Below are 18,032 nucleotides of genomic sequence, written 5' to 3' on the forward strand. Positions count from 1 at the left end.
CCAATCACACTTGGCCAGTAAAAATTCTATTCTATTTTATTCTATTCTGTTCTGTTTTGTTCCATTCTACTTTTCTACTTAGAGACATTAAATCTACCTTTGCTCAAGAGATCTATTTACTGGTCATAGATGATGTTCTAAACATAGTCATATTCTTCAACACTGGTCATAGGTAGCCTCAATTAGATCTATTTAACTTAATCATGCGACACAGAAAATATTCAAGAGGCCTATGTAGCTGTGGATCAAATTAATCTCTTTTAATCTTTGAATAGCTGCATAATTTTTTTAAAAAGGCAAAAAGCAGAAGATGTATTCTTCCTAAATGAAATAAGGAATAATTATTAGCCTCAAGTTGAAGACAGAATTCAATTGTTCACCCAAATAATTTATTTCTTTTAAAAAATAATTTGAATTAAAAGCAAGAATGAGTTCAACTCACCATTTTACTCTGAATTGGATAATTATCAGAATTATCTATTTTACAACAGCTATGCTTTGATAACTCTCTAAATCCCAAAGATACTTTTTCAGGAGGCAACTGAACTTTCTCGTTTGTTTGAGGTTTTTGGTTTTGGTTTTTTTCACCATTTTGTGGTTTAGTGATTTCTGAATAATCATGATTTGGTGCTTGGTAATTTGTTTGCAATTATGATGAGCATAGCATCCTGCAGTCACATTATTGTTTCCCACAAAGTTAATAGGGAAGCCAGCAGGGTTGTAAATGGTAATCTCCTGACTGGAGAATGTTGCTACCATGTGCAATTTACCTACTGCTGAAAAATAGGACTGCCAGAATGCTGTCACAAGTAAGTTACATGAGACTGCATTGCTTAGCAACAGACTTCCTGATCCCAATAACCATTGTAAAGTGAGAACTATCTGTATTTCTAACAGAATGGAAAAAAAATAACAAAGCTTTGATGTGTTAAGGAAGACTGGGTGGTGTTCATTATTTACTTACCTCAAGCATATTATAGATGATGTAGAGTTTAATTACAGACTGTCCTCTTATCAGGTGGTACATCATGGAATAATCAACATAGTGCATCATGAAGTAGCAAATTACAAGTATTACACCTTTGAAAATATCGCACACCTGGGCTGGCTGCAGAAGGCGTCTATCGCTGAAATATAAAATTACACAAAATAAAGAAAACATTTGATATAGATAAAGCCATTCAGCTTCCATACAGAAACAGCACTTCTAGCACCTGCTTGGGATTCTTCTTCAACTGGCAGATCCCTTTCTGTTAGTCCAATAGGATGAGATGGCAGTTGACTTATGTTTTTGTGACCTGTTTCTGTTTTTGACTTTTTTACTTTTACTCATGCCAGTTAGAGATTTGCTAGTGTCAACTGTACAAAGTAGTTGAGTCTTTGAAGCTGGAAGTTAATAGTCTATTAGAGACACATGAAGAGTTAACTAAGCACTAATGTTTTAGTGAGGAAATAGGCGTTGATTGCTTAACTGATGCCATTTCTCATACGCTGAGCAGGTACAGCAGTCATGTGGGTTTCTCGCTGTCCAATCCGCATAGGACTGAGCCTTGTCTTTTAAAAGATTGCTGGATCTGCCCCTTCCCCAGAATTCGCGAATCCGTAAACTTAGGCTTGAAAAGTGGTGGCTCAAATGGTGCTCTACTCCCGTGATTAAGAAAAAGGTTAGAAAGGTACAACCATAGTCAGAAAAGAAGATAGGGAGGGAAGTGACTGCTGTACCCGCTCAATGTACGAGAAGAGGCGTTCAGGTAAGCAATCAACGCCTATTCTCTGCACTGAAGGAGCGGGTCCAGCAGTCACATCGGACATACCCAATAGATGAGTCCCTAGGGAGGGATTAGTTGGCTATCATGAGAGATAACGGATTGGAGGACTCTTCTGACGAAGGCAGCATCCGCTGAAGTGAAAGAGTCAATTTTATAATGCCTTATGAAGGAGTTAGGTGAGGCCCAAGCCTTGCAGACTTATTCCAAAGGGGCTTGAGTTGCCCAAGCCACTAATGTGGCTGCACTTCTTGTATAATGTGCCATGATTCCTCTGGTACATTGAGGGAGGCTGACTCGTAAGCTTTTGCGATTGCCCCTCGGATCCAACAGCCTAATATAGTTGACAACACGTTGGCCCCCAGGGATCTGCGGTGGTAGGCTACGAATAAGGCTTCTGACCTACAGAAGGTCCTGGTTCGTTGGATATAGATCCGCAGAGCTCTAGTGAGATCTAATGTGTGCCATCTGATGGAGAGATGATGGTTCTGGTTGGAGTAGAAGGAAGGCAATACAATATCCTGGGATCTATGGAACATGGAGCTAACCTTTGGCAGAAAGGTGGGGTCCAAAGGGAGGACTATTTTGTCCGTGTGAAAGAGCCGCCAGTTCGAGATGCATCTGGCAGAAGTGATTGCCATGAGGAAGGCTACCTTGTAAGATAGGTACCTGAAGGAAGATGACATTAATGGTTCATATGGAGCCTGAGTAATGGAATGCAGAACTCGGGCTAGGTCCCAGGACGGATATCTGTGGACAGTGGGAGGCCTGAGATTTCAGATGTCTCTTAACAACTCTTGTATTTCAGGGAAAGTACATAGTCTGCGGGGTCCTGCCAGGACTGAGGATAAGGCTGCCAGATGATGCCGAATAGTGTTGGCTGAGAGACCTTGATGACAACTTCTCATGAGGAAGGACATGATCCTGTGAATGGGAATACACAAGGGGGAGAGACCTTCCTGCGTACACCACTGGTGAAATTAATACTAGGTATGGTCGTAGATCCTGTGGGCAGATATTCTTCTAGATTTTAGGATCACTTCTACACGTCTGGATCATAACCTTGAAGATCTAGGTCACGCCGGAAAAAAGCCAAGCGGTGAGGTGGAACCACTCCGGTTCTGGATGGTGAGAGACCCCCTGCTGCAACATATCCTCGGAAACGGGGAGTCGCCAGGGGGCATGGACGGATAGGTGCTGGAGATCTGCGAACCAGGGCCGGCGAGGCCAATGAGGGGTTTTCACTATCACCTGGGCCTCCTCGAGGATGATCTTGTGGATTACGTCTGGAAGAATTGGTATCGGGGGAAATGCGTACAGTAGATCCCAAGGCCAAGGAGTTCTGAGTGCGTTTGTTGCCTCCGCTACCGGGATGGGAACCTAGAATAGAACCGAGGGAGTTGAGTATTAGTCACAGTCGCAAACAGGTCTAGCGACGGGTGACTGAATTTGAGGCAGATCTGGTGGAATAAGTCTGGATGGAGACTCCACTCTCCTGGGTCCAGAGTTGACCAGGAGAGCCAATCCGCCTGAATTTTGAGGACTCCCGAGATGTGGTCGGCCGATAAGGACTGCAGATGTCTCTCCGCCCAGAGACCCAGTTTCAGTGCTTCCTGCATCAGGGCTTTGGACCGGGTGCCCCCTTGTCTGCAGATATGGCTCTTTGTGGCCATATTGTCCGTTAGGACCAGGACATGCTGATATGGCTGATGTGTGGTTTGAACTTCTTGAGGGCTAACGATACTGCTCTCAGATCTAGCCATCTGCTGTTACTCGCTGTTTTTTGAGTCATCCACTTGCTGTTACTACTTTGAGTGTAACATTGTTAGAACTCAGCAAGCCAGCCAGATCCTCGCCATTAAACCGGAGGGGCCATCAGAATAGGTGGACTTACAAGGAAGGAGGAGACCGAGACGGAGTTGAAGCTCATCCTACTGAGACCACATGGAGTTTGTATTAAAATCATATAAGACTGCAGAGGGACTGGAGACTTGGAAATACTGTAAGAGCAGAGGAGCAAAACTGATTGTGGATCCAGAGAAAGACCTGAGAGTGCCAGCCAGTGGCAGTGGCTGGCACCAAAGATCCCAAGATCCTGAAGAACAATATGCTAGGACTTCTCCTTGGTCATTGAACCTTTCTCTCCAGAACACACCTTTTAGAACTGGTGCTGTATTGCTGACCTGATGGAAAATCAATTTAATTATTTCCTATATTTTTTGCACTTTATAATTTTAACAATTTTTTAATATTTAAGGCGGGATTTAAAATTGATGGATTATTGGGGTGGGTGTGACAATATGTGTGAAATGAATGATTGTTATGGGTGGGCTGGGTGGGACTTTGGTATGGATGAAACAAATGAAAATGATATAAATGATTTGATTAGCCTACCTGACACTGGAGAGGCGGGAGGGGAGGGGGCACCGATATCTGGGGTGGCAGAGGGTCGGAATATTCCGGTCTTGCTGGGGAGAGGCAGATATGGCAGGGGCCACAGAGCTAGCCGTTCCAGGGGAACGAGAGATCACTGCTTAATAACGATCCCCTCTTCCGGCTCTGTGAACCCAATCCTGGGTACTGATGATGAGTGTAATTCTGGCCCTGGGCTCAAGCTGCTGCTACTCAATGCCAGGTCAGTGGTAAATAAAACTCTCCTCATCCAGGATCTGATCCTGGATGAGGAGGCCGACCTGGCATGTGTAACTGAAACCTGGCTGGGCCCGGAGGGAGGAGTTCCTCTCTCTGAAATTTGCCCAGCCAGGTTTCAGATATGGCATCAGCCTCGACCCCAGGGAAGGAGAAGAGAGGGGCTATTATAGCCAGGGAGAGCCTTGGCTTACGTAGACTCATTGCTCCAGAGATTGCGGGTTGCGAGTCCCTCCTGGTGAAGTTGGACTTAGGGGTTCAGGTGGGCTTGTTTCTCATGTACCTGCCTCCCAGTTGCATGTCACAAGCCCTGCCTGTGCTACTCGAGGAGTTAGCCGGGTTGGCGGTAGGGTTCCCCATACTTATTGTCTTGGGGGACTTTAACCTGCCGGCACTTGGCGAAACCTCTGGACTGGCACAGGAGTTCATAGCCACCATGACAGCCATGGACCTGACCCAAGTAGTACAGGGTCCAACTCACGAAGGAGGGCACACACCCGACATGGTATTCCTGTCTGAGCAATTGAGTAATGGTCTGAGACTAAGGGGCTTAGAAGTGTTGCCTTTGTCATGGTCAGACCATTTTCTACTGGGGCTTGACTTCCTGGCTCCAATCCTTCCCCGCAGAGGCGGAACCAACTAGGTTGTTCCGCCCCAGATGCCTGATGGATCCAGAGGGCTTTCAGAAGGCGCTTGGGGTTATTCCAGATACACTCACACACAGTTTGGCAGAGTCTCTGGCTGAGGCCTGGAATAAGGCTGCAGCGGAGGCCCTTGACCGAATTGCACCGTTGCGACCTCTCCGTGGCACTAGACCCCGTAGAGCTCCATGGTTCAACGAGGAGCTCCAGGAGTTGAAACGCCAGAAGAGACGTCTAGAGAAGCGATGGAGGAAGAGTAAGTCCGAATCCGATCGAATACAGTGGTACCTCGAGATACGAGTTTAATTCGTTCCGGACCTGGGCTCTTAAGTCGAGCAGCTCTTATCTCGAACGACTTTTCCCCATAGGAATTAATGTAAATAATTTTAATTGGTTCCAGCCCTCAAAAAAACTCACAAAGTTAGTCTAAATTATGCAGAAAGACATGTTTTTAATGAAGAAATGTACATGTACATATAAATGAATAATGAAGTTTCTTTCACTTAACTTGTAAACTTTCTTAAACTTTTAAATTTACATATGTTCAACTTCTCTGCCACCCAATCCTGTAGGACAGAGGTCCCCAACCCTTTTTGCACCAGGGACCGGCTTTAAGCGATCAAGAGAGGAATGGGTGAATGAATGGACGGAGGGTGGGAAGGAAGGAAGGAAAGAGGGAAGGGACAGGAACAGAGGAAGGAAGCAAGGAAACTTATGAAAGGGGAGAGTAAGAGAGGAATGAGTGAAGGGAGGGAAAGAAGAATGTGGGATGGAGAAAGAAAAGAAGAAATAGCGGAAGGGAAGGTAAAAGAGAGAAAGAAAAAGAGCAAGAAAGCAAGAAAGAAAGAAAGAAAGAAAGAAAGGGGGAAGGGACAGGAACAGAGGAAGGAAGCAAGGAAACTTATGAAAGGGGAGAGTAAGAGAGGAATGAGTGAAGGGAGGGAGGGAAGAAGGTGGGAAGGAGAAAGAAAAGAAGAAATAGAGGAAGGGAAGGTAAAAGAGAGAAAGAAAAAGAGCAAGAAAGAAAGAAAGAAAGAAAGAAAGAAAGAAAGGGGGAAGGGACAGGAACAGAGGAAGGAAGCAAGGAAACTTATGAAAGGGGAGAGTAAGAGAGGAATGAGTGAAGGGAGGGAGGGAGGGAAGAAGGTGGGAAGGAGAAAGAAAAGAAGAAATAGAGGAAGGGAAGGTAAAAGAGAGAAAGAAAAAGAGCAAGAAAGAAAGCAAGAAAGAAAGCAAGAAAGAAAGAAAGAAAGAAAGAAAGAAAGAAAGGGGGAAGGGACAGGAACAGAGGAAGGAAGCAAGGAAACTTATGAAAGGGGAGAGTAAGAGAGGAATGAGTGAAGGGAGGGAGGGAGGGAAGAAGGTGGGAAGGAGAAAGAAAAGAAGAAATAGAGGAAGGGAAGGTAAAAGAGAGAAAGAAAAAGAGCAAGAAAGAAAGAAAGAAAGAAAGGCAACTTCAAAGAAAGGCTCACTGAGCATCTCCCACTCTCTCTCTCTTTCTATCCCTCTCTTTCTCTCTCTCCCCCCTCTCTCTTTCTCTTTCTCTCCCCCTCCTGGACTCCCGGATCGCTCGCTTCTCCGGCCAGCAAGCCAACTGCCCGGAAAAGCATCGCGCCTTTTCACTGCCCTTCCCTGTGCTTCGGAAGCCGCCGAACGCCGTCAGAGGGGCGCGTCAGCGGCTTCCGAAGCACAGGGAAGGGCTTAAGCCGCCGCCTTTTCCCTTCCCCGTGGGAGCAAACATGCTTTGCACCTTCCTAACTCCCTCCCCCCCAGCCAAACTCCCAAAGCATGTTTGCTGCCACACGATTTAGCCAGGACAGGAGCGAAGTAACGTGGACGATTGGGGAGCTGAAACCGGGCAGTTTCAGCTTTCCAATCCTTCACGTTACTTCGCCGCTAACTCCTGAGGCGCGGAAGTTCGCCTTTGGCGTTTGGCTTCAGAAGCGGCGCGGCTGTTTTAAAACGTCGCTGCCGGCCTTGGGGGCTTTGCAGAACCCCCCCAACCCCCAACCCGGGTTCAGTGGGGGGCTAGGAGGCCCCCCAGGCCGGCAGAGACGTTTTAAAACAGCCGCGCCGCTTCTGAAGCCAAACGCCAAAGGCGAACTTCCCCGCCTCAGGAGTTAGCTCGCAAACGGCGCGGCTGTTTTAAAACATCGCTGCCGCCCTGGGGGGTCTCCTAGCCCCCCACTGAACCCGGGTTGGGGGTTGGGGGGGTTCTGCAAAGCCCCCAAGGCCGGCAGCGACGTTTTAAAACAGCCGCACCGTTTGCGAGCTAACTCCTGAGGCGCGGAAGTTCGCCTTTGGAGTTTGGCTTCAGAAGCGGCGTGGCTGTTTTAAAAGGACGCCGCCGGCATGGGGGGCTTGCCAGCACCCCCCCGAACCCCCTACCTGGGTTTGGGGGGGTGCTAGGAAGCCCCCCATGCCGGCGGCGACCTTTTAAAACAGCCGCGCGGCTTCCCAGCTGAGTCCTGAAGCCAAACGCCAAAGGTGAACTTCCGCGTTTGGCTTCAGGACTCAGTTGGGAAGCCGCGCGGCTGTTTTAAAAGGTCGCCGCCGGCCTGGGGGGCTTGCCAGTACCCCCCCGAACCCCCAACCCGGGTTTGGGGGGGTGCTAGGAAGCCCCCCATGCCGGCGGCGACCTTTTAAAACAGCCACGCGGCTTCCCAGCTGAGTCCTGAAGCCAAACGCGGAAGTTCGCCTTTGGCGTTTGGCTTCAGGACTCAGCTGGGAAGCCGCGCGGCTGTTTTAAAAGGTTGCCGCCGGCATGGGGGGCTTGCCAGCACCCCCCCGAACCCTCAACCCGGGTTTGTGGGGGGGTGCTAGGAAGCCCCCCATGCCGGCGGCGACTTTTTAAAACAGCCGCGCGGCTTCCCAGCTGAGTCCTGAAGCCAAACGCCAAAGGCGAACTTCCGGAAAGTAAGGAAGGAAAGTAAGCCAGCCCGGCTCTTCTCGGCTCGTATCGCGGATTTGAGCTCGGGAGACGAACAAAAATGTCTCTCCCCTCCCAGCTCTTATCTCGAGTAGCTCGTAAGTAGAGCAGCTCGTATGTCGGGGTTCTACTGTACTTGTAAGAGCTCACATTAAGACTTACAAAGTGGTGCTCAAGGCGGCAAGATCCGCGTATCATGCCACCTTGATTGCATCAGTGGAATCCCGCCCGGCCGCTCTGTTTAGGGTGACCTGCTCCCTTCTTAATTTGGGGGGAGTTGGGGAGCCCTTGCAGAGTAGTGCAGAGGATTTTAACACGTTTTTCGCTGATAAAATCGCTCAGATCCGAGCAGACTTCGACTCCAATTGGAAAACAGAGTCGACTGACAACAAGTCAGTCGAGGTGACTGGGGCACGTACTTGTCCACCTGTCTGGGAAGAGTTTGATCTGGTGACACCTGATGAAGTGGATAAGGCCATTGGAGCTGTGAGTTCCGCCACCTGTTTACTGGATCTGTGTCCCTCCTGGCTGGTCTCGGCCAGCAGGGAGGTGACACGGAGCTGGGTCCAGGAGATTGTCAACGCTTCTTTGGGGAGGGGGTCCTTCCTGGATCCCTACAAGGAGGCACTTGTGCGCCCCCTCCTCAAGAAGCCTTCCCTGGACCCATCCATTCTCAACAACTATTGCCCAGTCTCCAACCTTCCCTTTATGGGGAAGGTTGTTGAGAAGGTGGTGGCTCTCCAGCTCCAGCAGTCCTTGGAAGAAGCCGATTATCTAGGCCCTCAGCAGTCAGTATTCAGGCCCGGCTACAGCATGGAAACTGCTTTGGTCGCGCTGATGGATGATCTCTGGCGGGCCCGGCACAGGGGTTTATCCTCTGTCCTGGTGCTTCTTGACCTCTCAGCGGCTTTTGATACCATCGACCATGTTATCCATCTGCGCCGGCTGGAGGGGTTGGGAGTGGGAGGCACTGTTCTCCAGTGGTTCTCCTCCTACCTCTCCGGTCGGTCGCAGTCGGTGTTAGTGGGGGGTCAGAGGTCGACCTCTAGGTTACCCCATTGTGGGGTGCCTCAGGGGTCGATCCTCTCCCCCCTACTATTTAATATCTACATGAAACCACTGGGTGAGATCATCCAAGGGCATGGGGTGAGGTATCATCAGTATGCAGATGATACCCAGCTCTACATCTCCACCCCTTGTCCAGTCAGCAAAGCAGTGGAAGTGATGTGCCGGTGCCTGGAGGCTGTTGGGGTCTGGATGGGTGTCAACAGATTCAAACTGAACCCTGATAAGACGGAGTGGCTATGGGTTTTGCCTCCCAAGGACAACCCCATCTGTCCGTCCATTACCCTGGGGGGGGGCGGAATCACTAACCCTCTCAGAGAGGATCTGCAACTTGGGCGTCCTCCTTGACCCACAGCTCACATTAGGGAAACATCTTTCAGTTGTGGCGAGGGAGGCGTTTGCCCCGGTTCGCCTGGTGCACCAGTTGTGGCCCTATTTGGACCAGGAGTCACTGTTCACAGTCACTCATGCCCTCATCAACTCGAGGCTCGACTACTGTAATGCTCTCTACATGGGGCTACCTTTGAAAAGTGTTCGGAAACTTGAGATCATGCAGAATGCAGCTGCGAGAACTATCATGAACTTTCCTAAATATGCCCATGTTACACCAACACTCCACAGTCTGCATTGGTTGCCGATCAGTTTCCGGTCACAATTCAAAGTGTTGGTTATGACCTATAAAGCCCTTCATGGCACCGGACCAGAATATCTCCTTCTGCCGCACGAATCCCAGCGACCTGTTAGGTCTCACAGAGTTGGCCTTCTCCGGGTCCCGTCAACTAAACAATGTCATTTGGCGAGACCCAGGGGAAGAGCCTTCTCTGTGGCGGCCCTGACCCTTTGGAACCAATTCCCCCCAGATATCAGAGTTGCCCCCACCCTCCTTGCCTTTCATAAGCTCCTTAAAACCCACCTCTGTCATCAGGCATGGGGGAATTGAGACTTTCCCTTCCCCCTAGGCTTATAAAATTTATGCATGGTATGTCAGTATGTATGATTGGTTTCTTAAATTGGGCTTTTTAAAATTAACTTAAATATTAGATTTGTTTACATTGTATTATTATTGTTGTTAGCCGCCCCGAGTCTACGGAGAGGGGCGGCATACAAATCTGATTAATAAAATAAATAATAATAAATAAACAATTGATTGTCTGGACGACGACTCCGCTAACCATGTGCCTTGGGCTATCAGGCCTTGAGTGTGAGCTCCCCAGCCCACCAAACTGGCATCCGTGGTGATGGTGAGCTGGTCTGGAATCCTGAAAAGGGATCCTTTGTCCAGGGCAGAGGAGGTCCACTATGAGAGGGTCCTCAGGACGGTGGGAGGAACGGAAATGGAGCATGCTGAATTGCTGGTTCCCCATCTCTGGAATGGCAACAGAAGCCATTGGAGCTCCCTGGCGTGGAGACAGGCCCATGGAATAATGCCAATACAAGACACCATCTTTCCCAGTAGGGAAGCCAGGGTAGCGGTGGTGGTCTTTCTTTGGGATCTAATTTGAGAGATAAGTTCTTTGATGCTGATCTTCCTCTCGGTAGAAAGGAAGACCTGAGACAAACGGGAATCTATGACTGCCCCCAGGTTTGAAGGGAAGTGGAAGGATGAAGCTGACTTTTTTTATATATTGATGGAGAAACCATGTTCCTGTAGGATAGACATGGAAAATTGGAGGTCTGAACGGGTGCCCTCTTTGGAGGGACCATGAATTAATATATCATCCAACTAGCACAAAATATGAATGGGAGTAGCCCGAATGTGGGCTGCCAGGGCACACAATAGCTTAGTAAAGACTCGAGGAGCCAAGGACAGGCCACAGGGCATGGCCCTATATTGATAGTGCTTGCCCTGGAAGGCAAAGCAGAGGAATTGTCTGTGGCCCTTCATGATAGGGACATGGAGATAAGCCTCCATAAGGTCCAAGGAAGAGATGAAGTTCCCCGGATGGATGGAAGCTAGGATGGATGACAAGGAATGCATCTTAAATTTTCTATACTTTATGTACTGGTTTAATCTTTTAAGATCCAAGATGGCTCTCCATCCTCCAGAGGCCTTAGGGACCATGAAGAGGATGGAATAAAAGCCTAGGCCTCTCTGAGGGGAGGGCACTGGCTAGATAGCCCTAAAAGCCAGGAGATGTTGGATTGCTTCCTCCATGCAGAGACAGGAGGAGGATCTAAGAGATGGGCAAGAAATGAAATGTTTAGGAGGCATGGAGTTGAACTCCAATTGAAGCCCCCATTCAACCGTGGAGATAACCCAGGGGTCCTTACAGGAACGGCGCTAGCTGGAAGCAAACCAGGACAAGCACCCAATAGGAATAAGGATGGCAGTGACCACCTAGACCTTTTAGAGGCTCTCAAGAAGGAGCCCCTCTGATAACGAGACCCTCTGTCCCCAGGGTTCCTATCTGATTGGGAACGAAAGCGGGAGTTATACTGACCTGAGCTCCTTTGAAACGCAAATCCTTGATCTTGTTGGCGATTGGAACACCGAAAGGGCTCTTGCGTTTTACTAGCCTTCTTTTTGTCAGTGGTCTCTGTAAGCAGTGGGTCCAGTAGGTCGCCAAGTAGAAGATTGCGCTTCAGAGGACCCATGGAAAGTTGCCACTTTTGCCTCAGGTCCGCCTGCCAGGGGCAGAACCATAGATGTCTTCTGGCTACTGTTGAGGCAGCCACTGATTTTGCAGCAAATCTTGAAGATTGTAGGGTGGCATCCGCCACATACTGGGCCGCTGCAAACACTTTTGTGAAGTCCTGTTGGCCTCATATATCATCAGGGGGAATGTGCTGTTGAAGCTGCTGAAGCCATCGAAGTATGGCTCTGGTGAAAAAGGACAATGCTGCTGAGCATTTGATATCCCAGGTATCAGCGAAGAAGCATTTCCTGAGCATTTGCTCCAGGCGCTTGTCCTCAGGCTTTAACACCTCCTCTGCCTCGCCAGGCATGGCTGCTGCAGAATGGAGTTTTCACCGGTTCATCTGCTTTGGGAAATAAAAAGTGATCCTCATAAGATGGAGAGACTTTGTATAATTTCTTGTCTTTGGAAGTGGGGTTAGAACCCAAGGTTGGGTGGTCTCACTGCTTCAACAGAGCATCCTTAAACAACTTAGGCATGGGGATGACCTCAGTGTCCTCTTGCTCCTGCATGAAAAATGGAAGATTTTCCTCTTGGGGAGCTGTAGAAGGTGCAGTAGGTTTGTCCTGACCAGCAAGGCATGTATCTGTTCTGGCCTTGAATAGAAGGGAATTGAGTTGGAAAGGAAAAATGGTAGCAGGGGAGGGAATCTTGACTTGGGATGGGTCATCCCTGTCCTCTGGGTCCACATCTTCCTCATTCTCATCCTGTAATGAGACAGAGTCTGGTTCTTGGACTGGTACTCTGTAGGTTGAGAGGAAACTCACAGGCCAAGAGGCTTGTGGAGGGGGATGAGGTTGAGAAGTGCATTGATAGCTGAAAGCTTGGCATCAATGGCTTTAGATAAAGCAGAATACATAGTTTGGAGCTCTAGAGAGAGGTTAGTAATAGGAGCAGGCAGTTGAGGAAGTACTCTATGGGCCTGGGCTGGGCCCGGCTAGGGGGGATCTTCCATAAAAATGTCTGGCTCACCTGGACCTAAGCCTCATAAATTCGGTTGGGATCTATTTAATTTAATTAATTCATTAGATTTGTATGCCGCCTCTCTCTGGAGACTCGAAGCGGCTATTTAGGTTTGGCTCATCCAGGGAAAGCACAGGTACACCTGAGGGAGGCAGATCAAGTAGCCTCTGGAGGGTCAGGAGGACTAATATGCACTTGGATCTGCACTCTCAATCGCTTAGCAGGTTGCTCGTGGATTTTTTGAAGAGCTATGTCCCGCCTCTTCTCAGCTCTAGTGGCTGTTGCCATGGAGAGAGCTGCTAAGGAAGAGGAGGAGGAGGCCTGGGGAATGGTTTCAATTTCATCACCAATAGGCCTACCATCCTGGGGACCCTTAGATGAAGAAGTGCCTCTCTTGGGAATAGAAGGAGCCATGGCCTGAACAAACTACAGGAACAAGGTCTGAGCCAAGGGTAGAGAAGATACTATGAATAGGCAAAAATTCCCAAGAGGATAAGGCCCAAGCTCCTAGGCCCAGGAACGTCTGCAGCTCAGAGACAATCTGGACAAATCCAAAGTTTGTGCCAATGAGTACAGATGAGCTAGGCCTCCCTAAATGAACAATCAAGGCACGCTGGTTAAGAGGTCTAGCAAGGGAGTAAAAGCCTGAGAGTCTCACAGCCTACTCCAGGATACACGGTGGACTTTATGGTGCCAAGCGGCTTGTGCGTGTGCGAGCTGCAAGTGCCGAGTTACTGGGTGCTGAGGACCTTTGCGCCAAGGAAAAAATTCTCCAATCTCTTTTTAACACATGGAGAATCGATTAAAGTCTAGGAGACAAAGCTTCCCACACTGCAGGAGGAAAAAAAGGAAGCCACAATGAATAAACCTCCCAGCCAAGTAGATTTATTTGTAAATGCAATCCGGCAGCAGTGAGAGCAGGGTGATTGCAAAATTCATGGCATTAGCTGCGCCGCGGCTTCTCCTTTTGGCGCCGAGCCCAGTAAAGCTGGCATGAAGTCTAAGGCTTTAAGGAAATAATGACAAACTAATCTTGTTGAATTGCAGAGAGAAAGAACAAAGGAAAGGTGTTTGAGAGAGGAGCTGAGCCACCACGCATCCTACTGGTAGGAGGACCAAGCGAATTCTGGGGAAGGAGCGGATCCAGCAATCTTTTAAAAGACAAGGCTTGGTCCTATGTGGATTGGACAGCGAGCAACCTACATGACTGCTGGATCCGCTTCTTCAATATGGAGAACCTGTTTTTACAAATTTCATTTCTACTGTAAGGAATTATAGTTTGAAATTTTGTGAATGTTTTCCTGATAGTTCAGAATCCTCTGTAGTATTTTCAAGAACAATTAATTCCACATTTAAGGATCCACAGTGTGCCCTGAGGAGTTTCTAAGGCTCTATTAAGTTGTTGGCTTACCTAAGAGGTAGACCCCAGTATGGAGCTATCCCAAAGGCCAGAAGAGGCGTAGTTGAGTTTTAACCACAAAAAAGTTATTCCACCTTATCTTGCCACATTGCCTCATATGATCTTGAGTATTAGATTTTATTTCAACAATGCAAAATTCATGTTAGAGATTGGAAAATTGAAAGCAGGCAGGCAAATTCTTGGTATACTTTTCATTACTTTTTTTAAAAGCATGATTCTAAATGTGGGCTCCAAAAGTATGCTTTTCACAACATATTACTTCATAATTAAGGACAGAGGCAATTTACCCCTCCTTTTTGATATAATGGTGAAGGCACCAGGCTAGACACTGGAAGATCATGAGTTCTAGTCCTCCCTCGGGACAGGCCTTGAAGCCAACTGAGTGACCTTGGGCCAGTCATTTCTTTGCCTCATTCTGAAAAACCTTGACAAGAAAACTGCAGGGATATTTCCAGACAGTCTCTAAGAGTCAGACACAATCAAACAAAAGAAAAAAACCCCTCCAAATAAATTTTGTCTTCTTTAGCAAAATTGTTAAAATATCTAAGTTAAATCAAATATGATAAATACAGAACTTCCGGTATCATAGAATAGATTACCATAAAAGTATTTGTAGGAAAACCTAGGGCATTATACAGCAACTCTGAAAACCACATGAATATTTTTCCAAACTTTCTTCATATCATTCTCAACAGCAAACGCTATCCTAAATATATTCTATGCATAAACAGTGTCAGTTCCAGCTGCTGGTTAAGACTATGTGGAGGTGCACAGCAGACCACAAATAAAGTCAGCATGAGCACAGACATAACTACATATAAATGGAAATATTGATAATTCAGCAAGAAAATTGTCAAGATCATGGAACAAGGATAAATTTTATGCAGCATCCAAGATCCCAGATATTTACATTTATGCCCAGTAACTCCATCTGCTGTGAAGCTACTATAAACCATGGTTTTTAAAATTCAAATTTTTATACTAAGTTATGTTTTAATTCTGCATGTGATTTAGATCATTCTATTAAAGAGGCTTCACTGCCAATCTCTTATGTTTCAAAAACATAACAGAATATAACTAGCAATAGTCCTTAAATTAGTTATCACAATTGAGACCAGAGTTTTCGGAGAGGGGCGGCATATAAATCCAATAAATTGAATTGAATTGAATTGAATTGCTGTTCATAGCTAAATAAGACCCACCATTATATTTATGGATTAAACGTCAGCTTTCCTTTCAGACCTAAAAGTCATAAATGTAAGAATAGTTGCAGTTATTTTTTTATTATCGTAATAACCGTGAACCACAATAGAGTCATGGCTATTACAAGGAAAATCAAGTGATATGACAATCTAATAATTCAATTTCAGTAGAATCAGCATCAATTCTACAAATCCACTGAAAATAAGAAAGGACCAACCACAAATAATGGAAAGCTTGGTAAAGCTTTAGAAACCGTAAACTTTGGAAAGATTTGTGAGAAAACAATAGGAGTCACACTGGGAATGCAAAATGGATCAACCAAGTTTATTTATTCATTTAATTGGATTTGTATGCCTGCCCCTCTCCGAGGACTCGGAGTTGAAAGTACTCAGATTAGGATGGCTGAGATATTTATTTATGTATTTGATTGATTGATTGATTGATATCTGCTCCTCTCCGAGGACTCGGGGCGACTTACAACATATCAAATACAATGTACATATAAATATCTAAAAATCCAATTAATTTGACTAATTACTTTAAAAACCTAATAACATTTAAAAATCACTCATTCCCATTCGAACAGCAGACACACCTACACTTGTCGGCCAGGGGGCTAGGGTCTAATAGCCCCAAGCCAGGTGGCATAAATGAGTCTTTAGACTCTTACCGAAGGTGAAGAGAGTGGGCGCAGTACCGATATCTGGGGGGAGCTGATTCCATAGGACCAGGCCCCCCACAGAGAAGGTTCTTCCCCTAGGTACCACCAAGTGACATTGTCTAGTTAATGGGACTGGAGAAGGCCGACTCTGTGTAACCTAATTAGTCGCTGAGACTCATGCGGCAGAAGGTAGTCCTGCAAGTAATCTAGTCTGATGCCATGTAAAGCTTTATAGGTCATAACCAACACTTTGAAATGTGTCCAGAAACCAATTGGCAACCAATGCAGTCCGCAGAGTGCTAGAGAAATATGGGCATGCCTTGGAAGGCCCATAACCATTAGCACGGCTACATTTTGTACGATTTTCAGGTTCCAAACACTCTTCAAAGGTAGCCCCATGTAGAGAGCATGAAAGCAGTTGGAGAAGGTAAAAAACTGGAGTGTTCCTGAACTAGATGAGCTCAATGGATTCTGGATAAAATTATGGACAAATCCACACTTGTGATTGGCATATTGATGAATATATTGAATATATTGAAGCTGTATATAATGGAAGCTGGCTAACAACTGGAAGAACATTCCCATTTCTCAGAAAAAGAAAGAAAAGGGAAATGGGCATAGATAATATAGACACATAAATGTTGCAATAACAAATTATCTTACAGGCATAATTACAGATCAAATGTTGTTATTTGAAAAGAAAAGATTTATTTCCTGTAGAATAAAAATGATGTTGCAAAAGGACTGGAATGTAATGAAAGGAATGAAGGATGAGTTTGATTGACAAATTGGTTTTAAGAAATAGAGTAGAATACAATTCTTTATTGCATTGGCATCCTTCGGTCTCAAAAGACTATGGCATCATGCTCTGGACTCCCCAGAGCATGAAGCCTGGGTAGGTTAGTATGGAGGAACTACTGTTACCCAAGCAGCAGATCCCCCCTCTCCACATCTCTGAAATAATTACGTAAATTAATCCAGTCTTCTTTCTGGCTGTGCAGTATATGTTCTAAGGGTGGAATCTTCCTCTTGTCAAGTCGCAAGCGTTGCCTTGAATTAAGATATCTCGTGTGGATTTTCCATGGTGGAAATGGGTTTATCTATAGCCCCTGTGGTTTCAGCCAATGTCCCTGGGATTGGGGATCCATTTCATTCATCGGTAGTCCCCTTTTGTACTCCTAATTGGCCTGCAATGCAAGCCTGTGAGTTTTGGATCCGCATGTCATGGATGGCCTCCCTCATGAAGTTCATTGCTTTCCTTCAGGAGTTGGTTGGGCCAGTCTGGGGCTCCTTCCAGTTCCTCATTGTCATAAGGGTCTCCCATCCCATGCTTCCAACCAGGTCACTATCTCCCAAGGGTGAAAGTAACATCTTTGGTTCTGCCACTCCAGCCTTCCAATACCGATGGACCACCTTGTTTTGGCAGCAGTGCTTGAGGCAATGTTCTCCTCAACCCTGGCATTCAGGGCATCAATTGAGATTTTGGGAGAAAGGGTTCTTCCCTAGTCTCTTTGTGGTCACTGCCCTGGGCAGACGTGGTGCATGGTCCCCATGGTAGGATTGTTACCTCTCCAGGTTGACCAGTTTGAAGTTCTTACCTAATGTAAGGTCTTACCTCTCCAATTTTCCCAAGAAACTCTTGAAACCACAGTTGTTCCAAAAGGAGCTTTTATTGAAAGGTTTGTAATAACAAGAGATCTGGGCAAGAACTGAAGCTTCTTGCTTAAAACCAGCTATTTAAAGCAATGCTAACCAAACACTATATAATTGCAGGGAAACAGAAACTTCATATAGAGATTAGTACAGTAGTGTAGGAAACAGAAACTTCATATACAGATCATTCCATTCCTCCCACCTTCCTTCCTCCAAAATGCCAGTGTCCCTGTAGAAATATCTGGGACCCGACATGCCCCCACCACTAGAAAAATGGGAAAACAAAAGAGGGAAAGGGAGACAAAGGAAACAAAATCAATGAGGTTTGTCAGGGTACAATTGAAACATACGTACTAATTTTGGGGCATGCACGTTTTATGTGAACCCATTTGTTGTGTGAGAAGGGGAGGTGTTTCCAAGCCACCAAGTACTGAGTGATCTTGTGG

The 18,032-nt window shown here is 46.6% G+C and overlaps 1 protein-coding gene across 4 annotated transcripts in view; it reads right to left on the bottom strand.

Annotated features, from left to right (window-relative positions):
• Positions 1–18,032, bottom strand: part of TAPT1 (transmembrane anterior posterior transformation 1) — a 255,474-nt gene that overhangs the window by 89,564 nt on the left and 147,878 nt on the right. For 2 of the 4 annotated variants that reach the window (XM_070757336.1, XM_070757339.1), the window contains one exon: positions 965–1,127. In XM_070757336.1, the coding sequence (XP_070613437.1) occupies positions 965–1,127 (163 nt within the window). Of the gene's footprint in view, positions 1–964; positions 1,215–17,788; positions 17,843–18,032 lie in introns of those variants that run through there. The other 2 variants (XM_070757338.1, XM_070757340.1) reach the window with 2 other exon arrangements.

The sequence above is a fragment of the Erythrolamprus reginae genome, chromosome 7 (genome assembly GCF_031021105.1).
Source record: "Erythrolamprus reginae isolate rEryReg1 chromosome 7, rEryReg1.hap1, whole genome shotgun sequence".
NCBI lineage: Eukaryota > Metazoa > Chordata > Lepidosauria > Squamata > Dipsadidae > Erythrolamprus > Erythrolamprus reginae.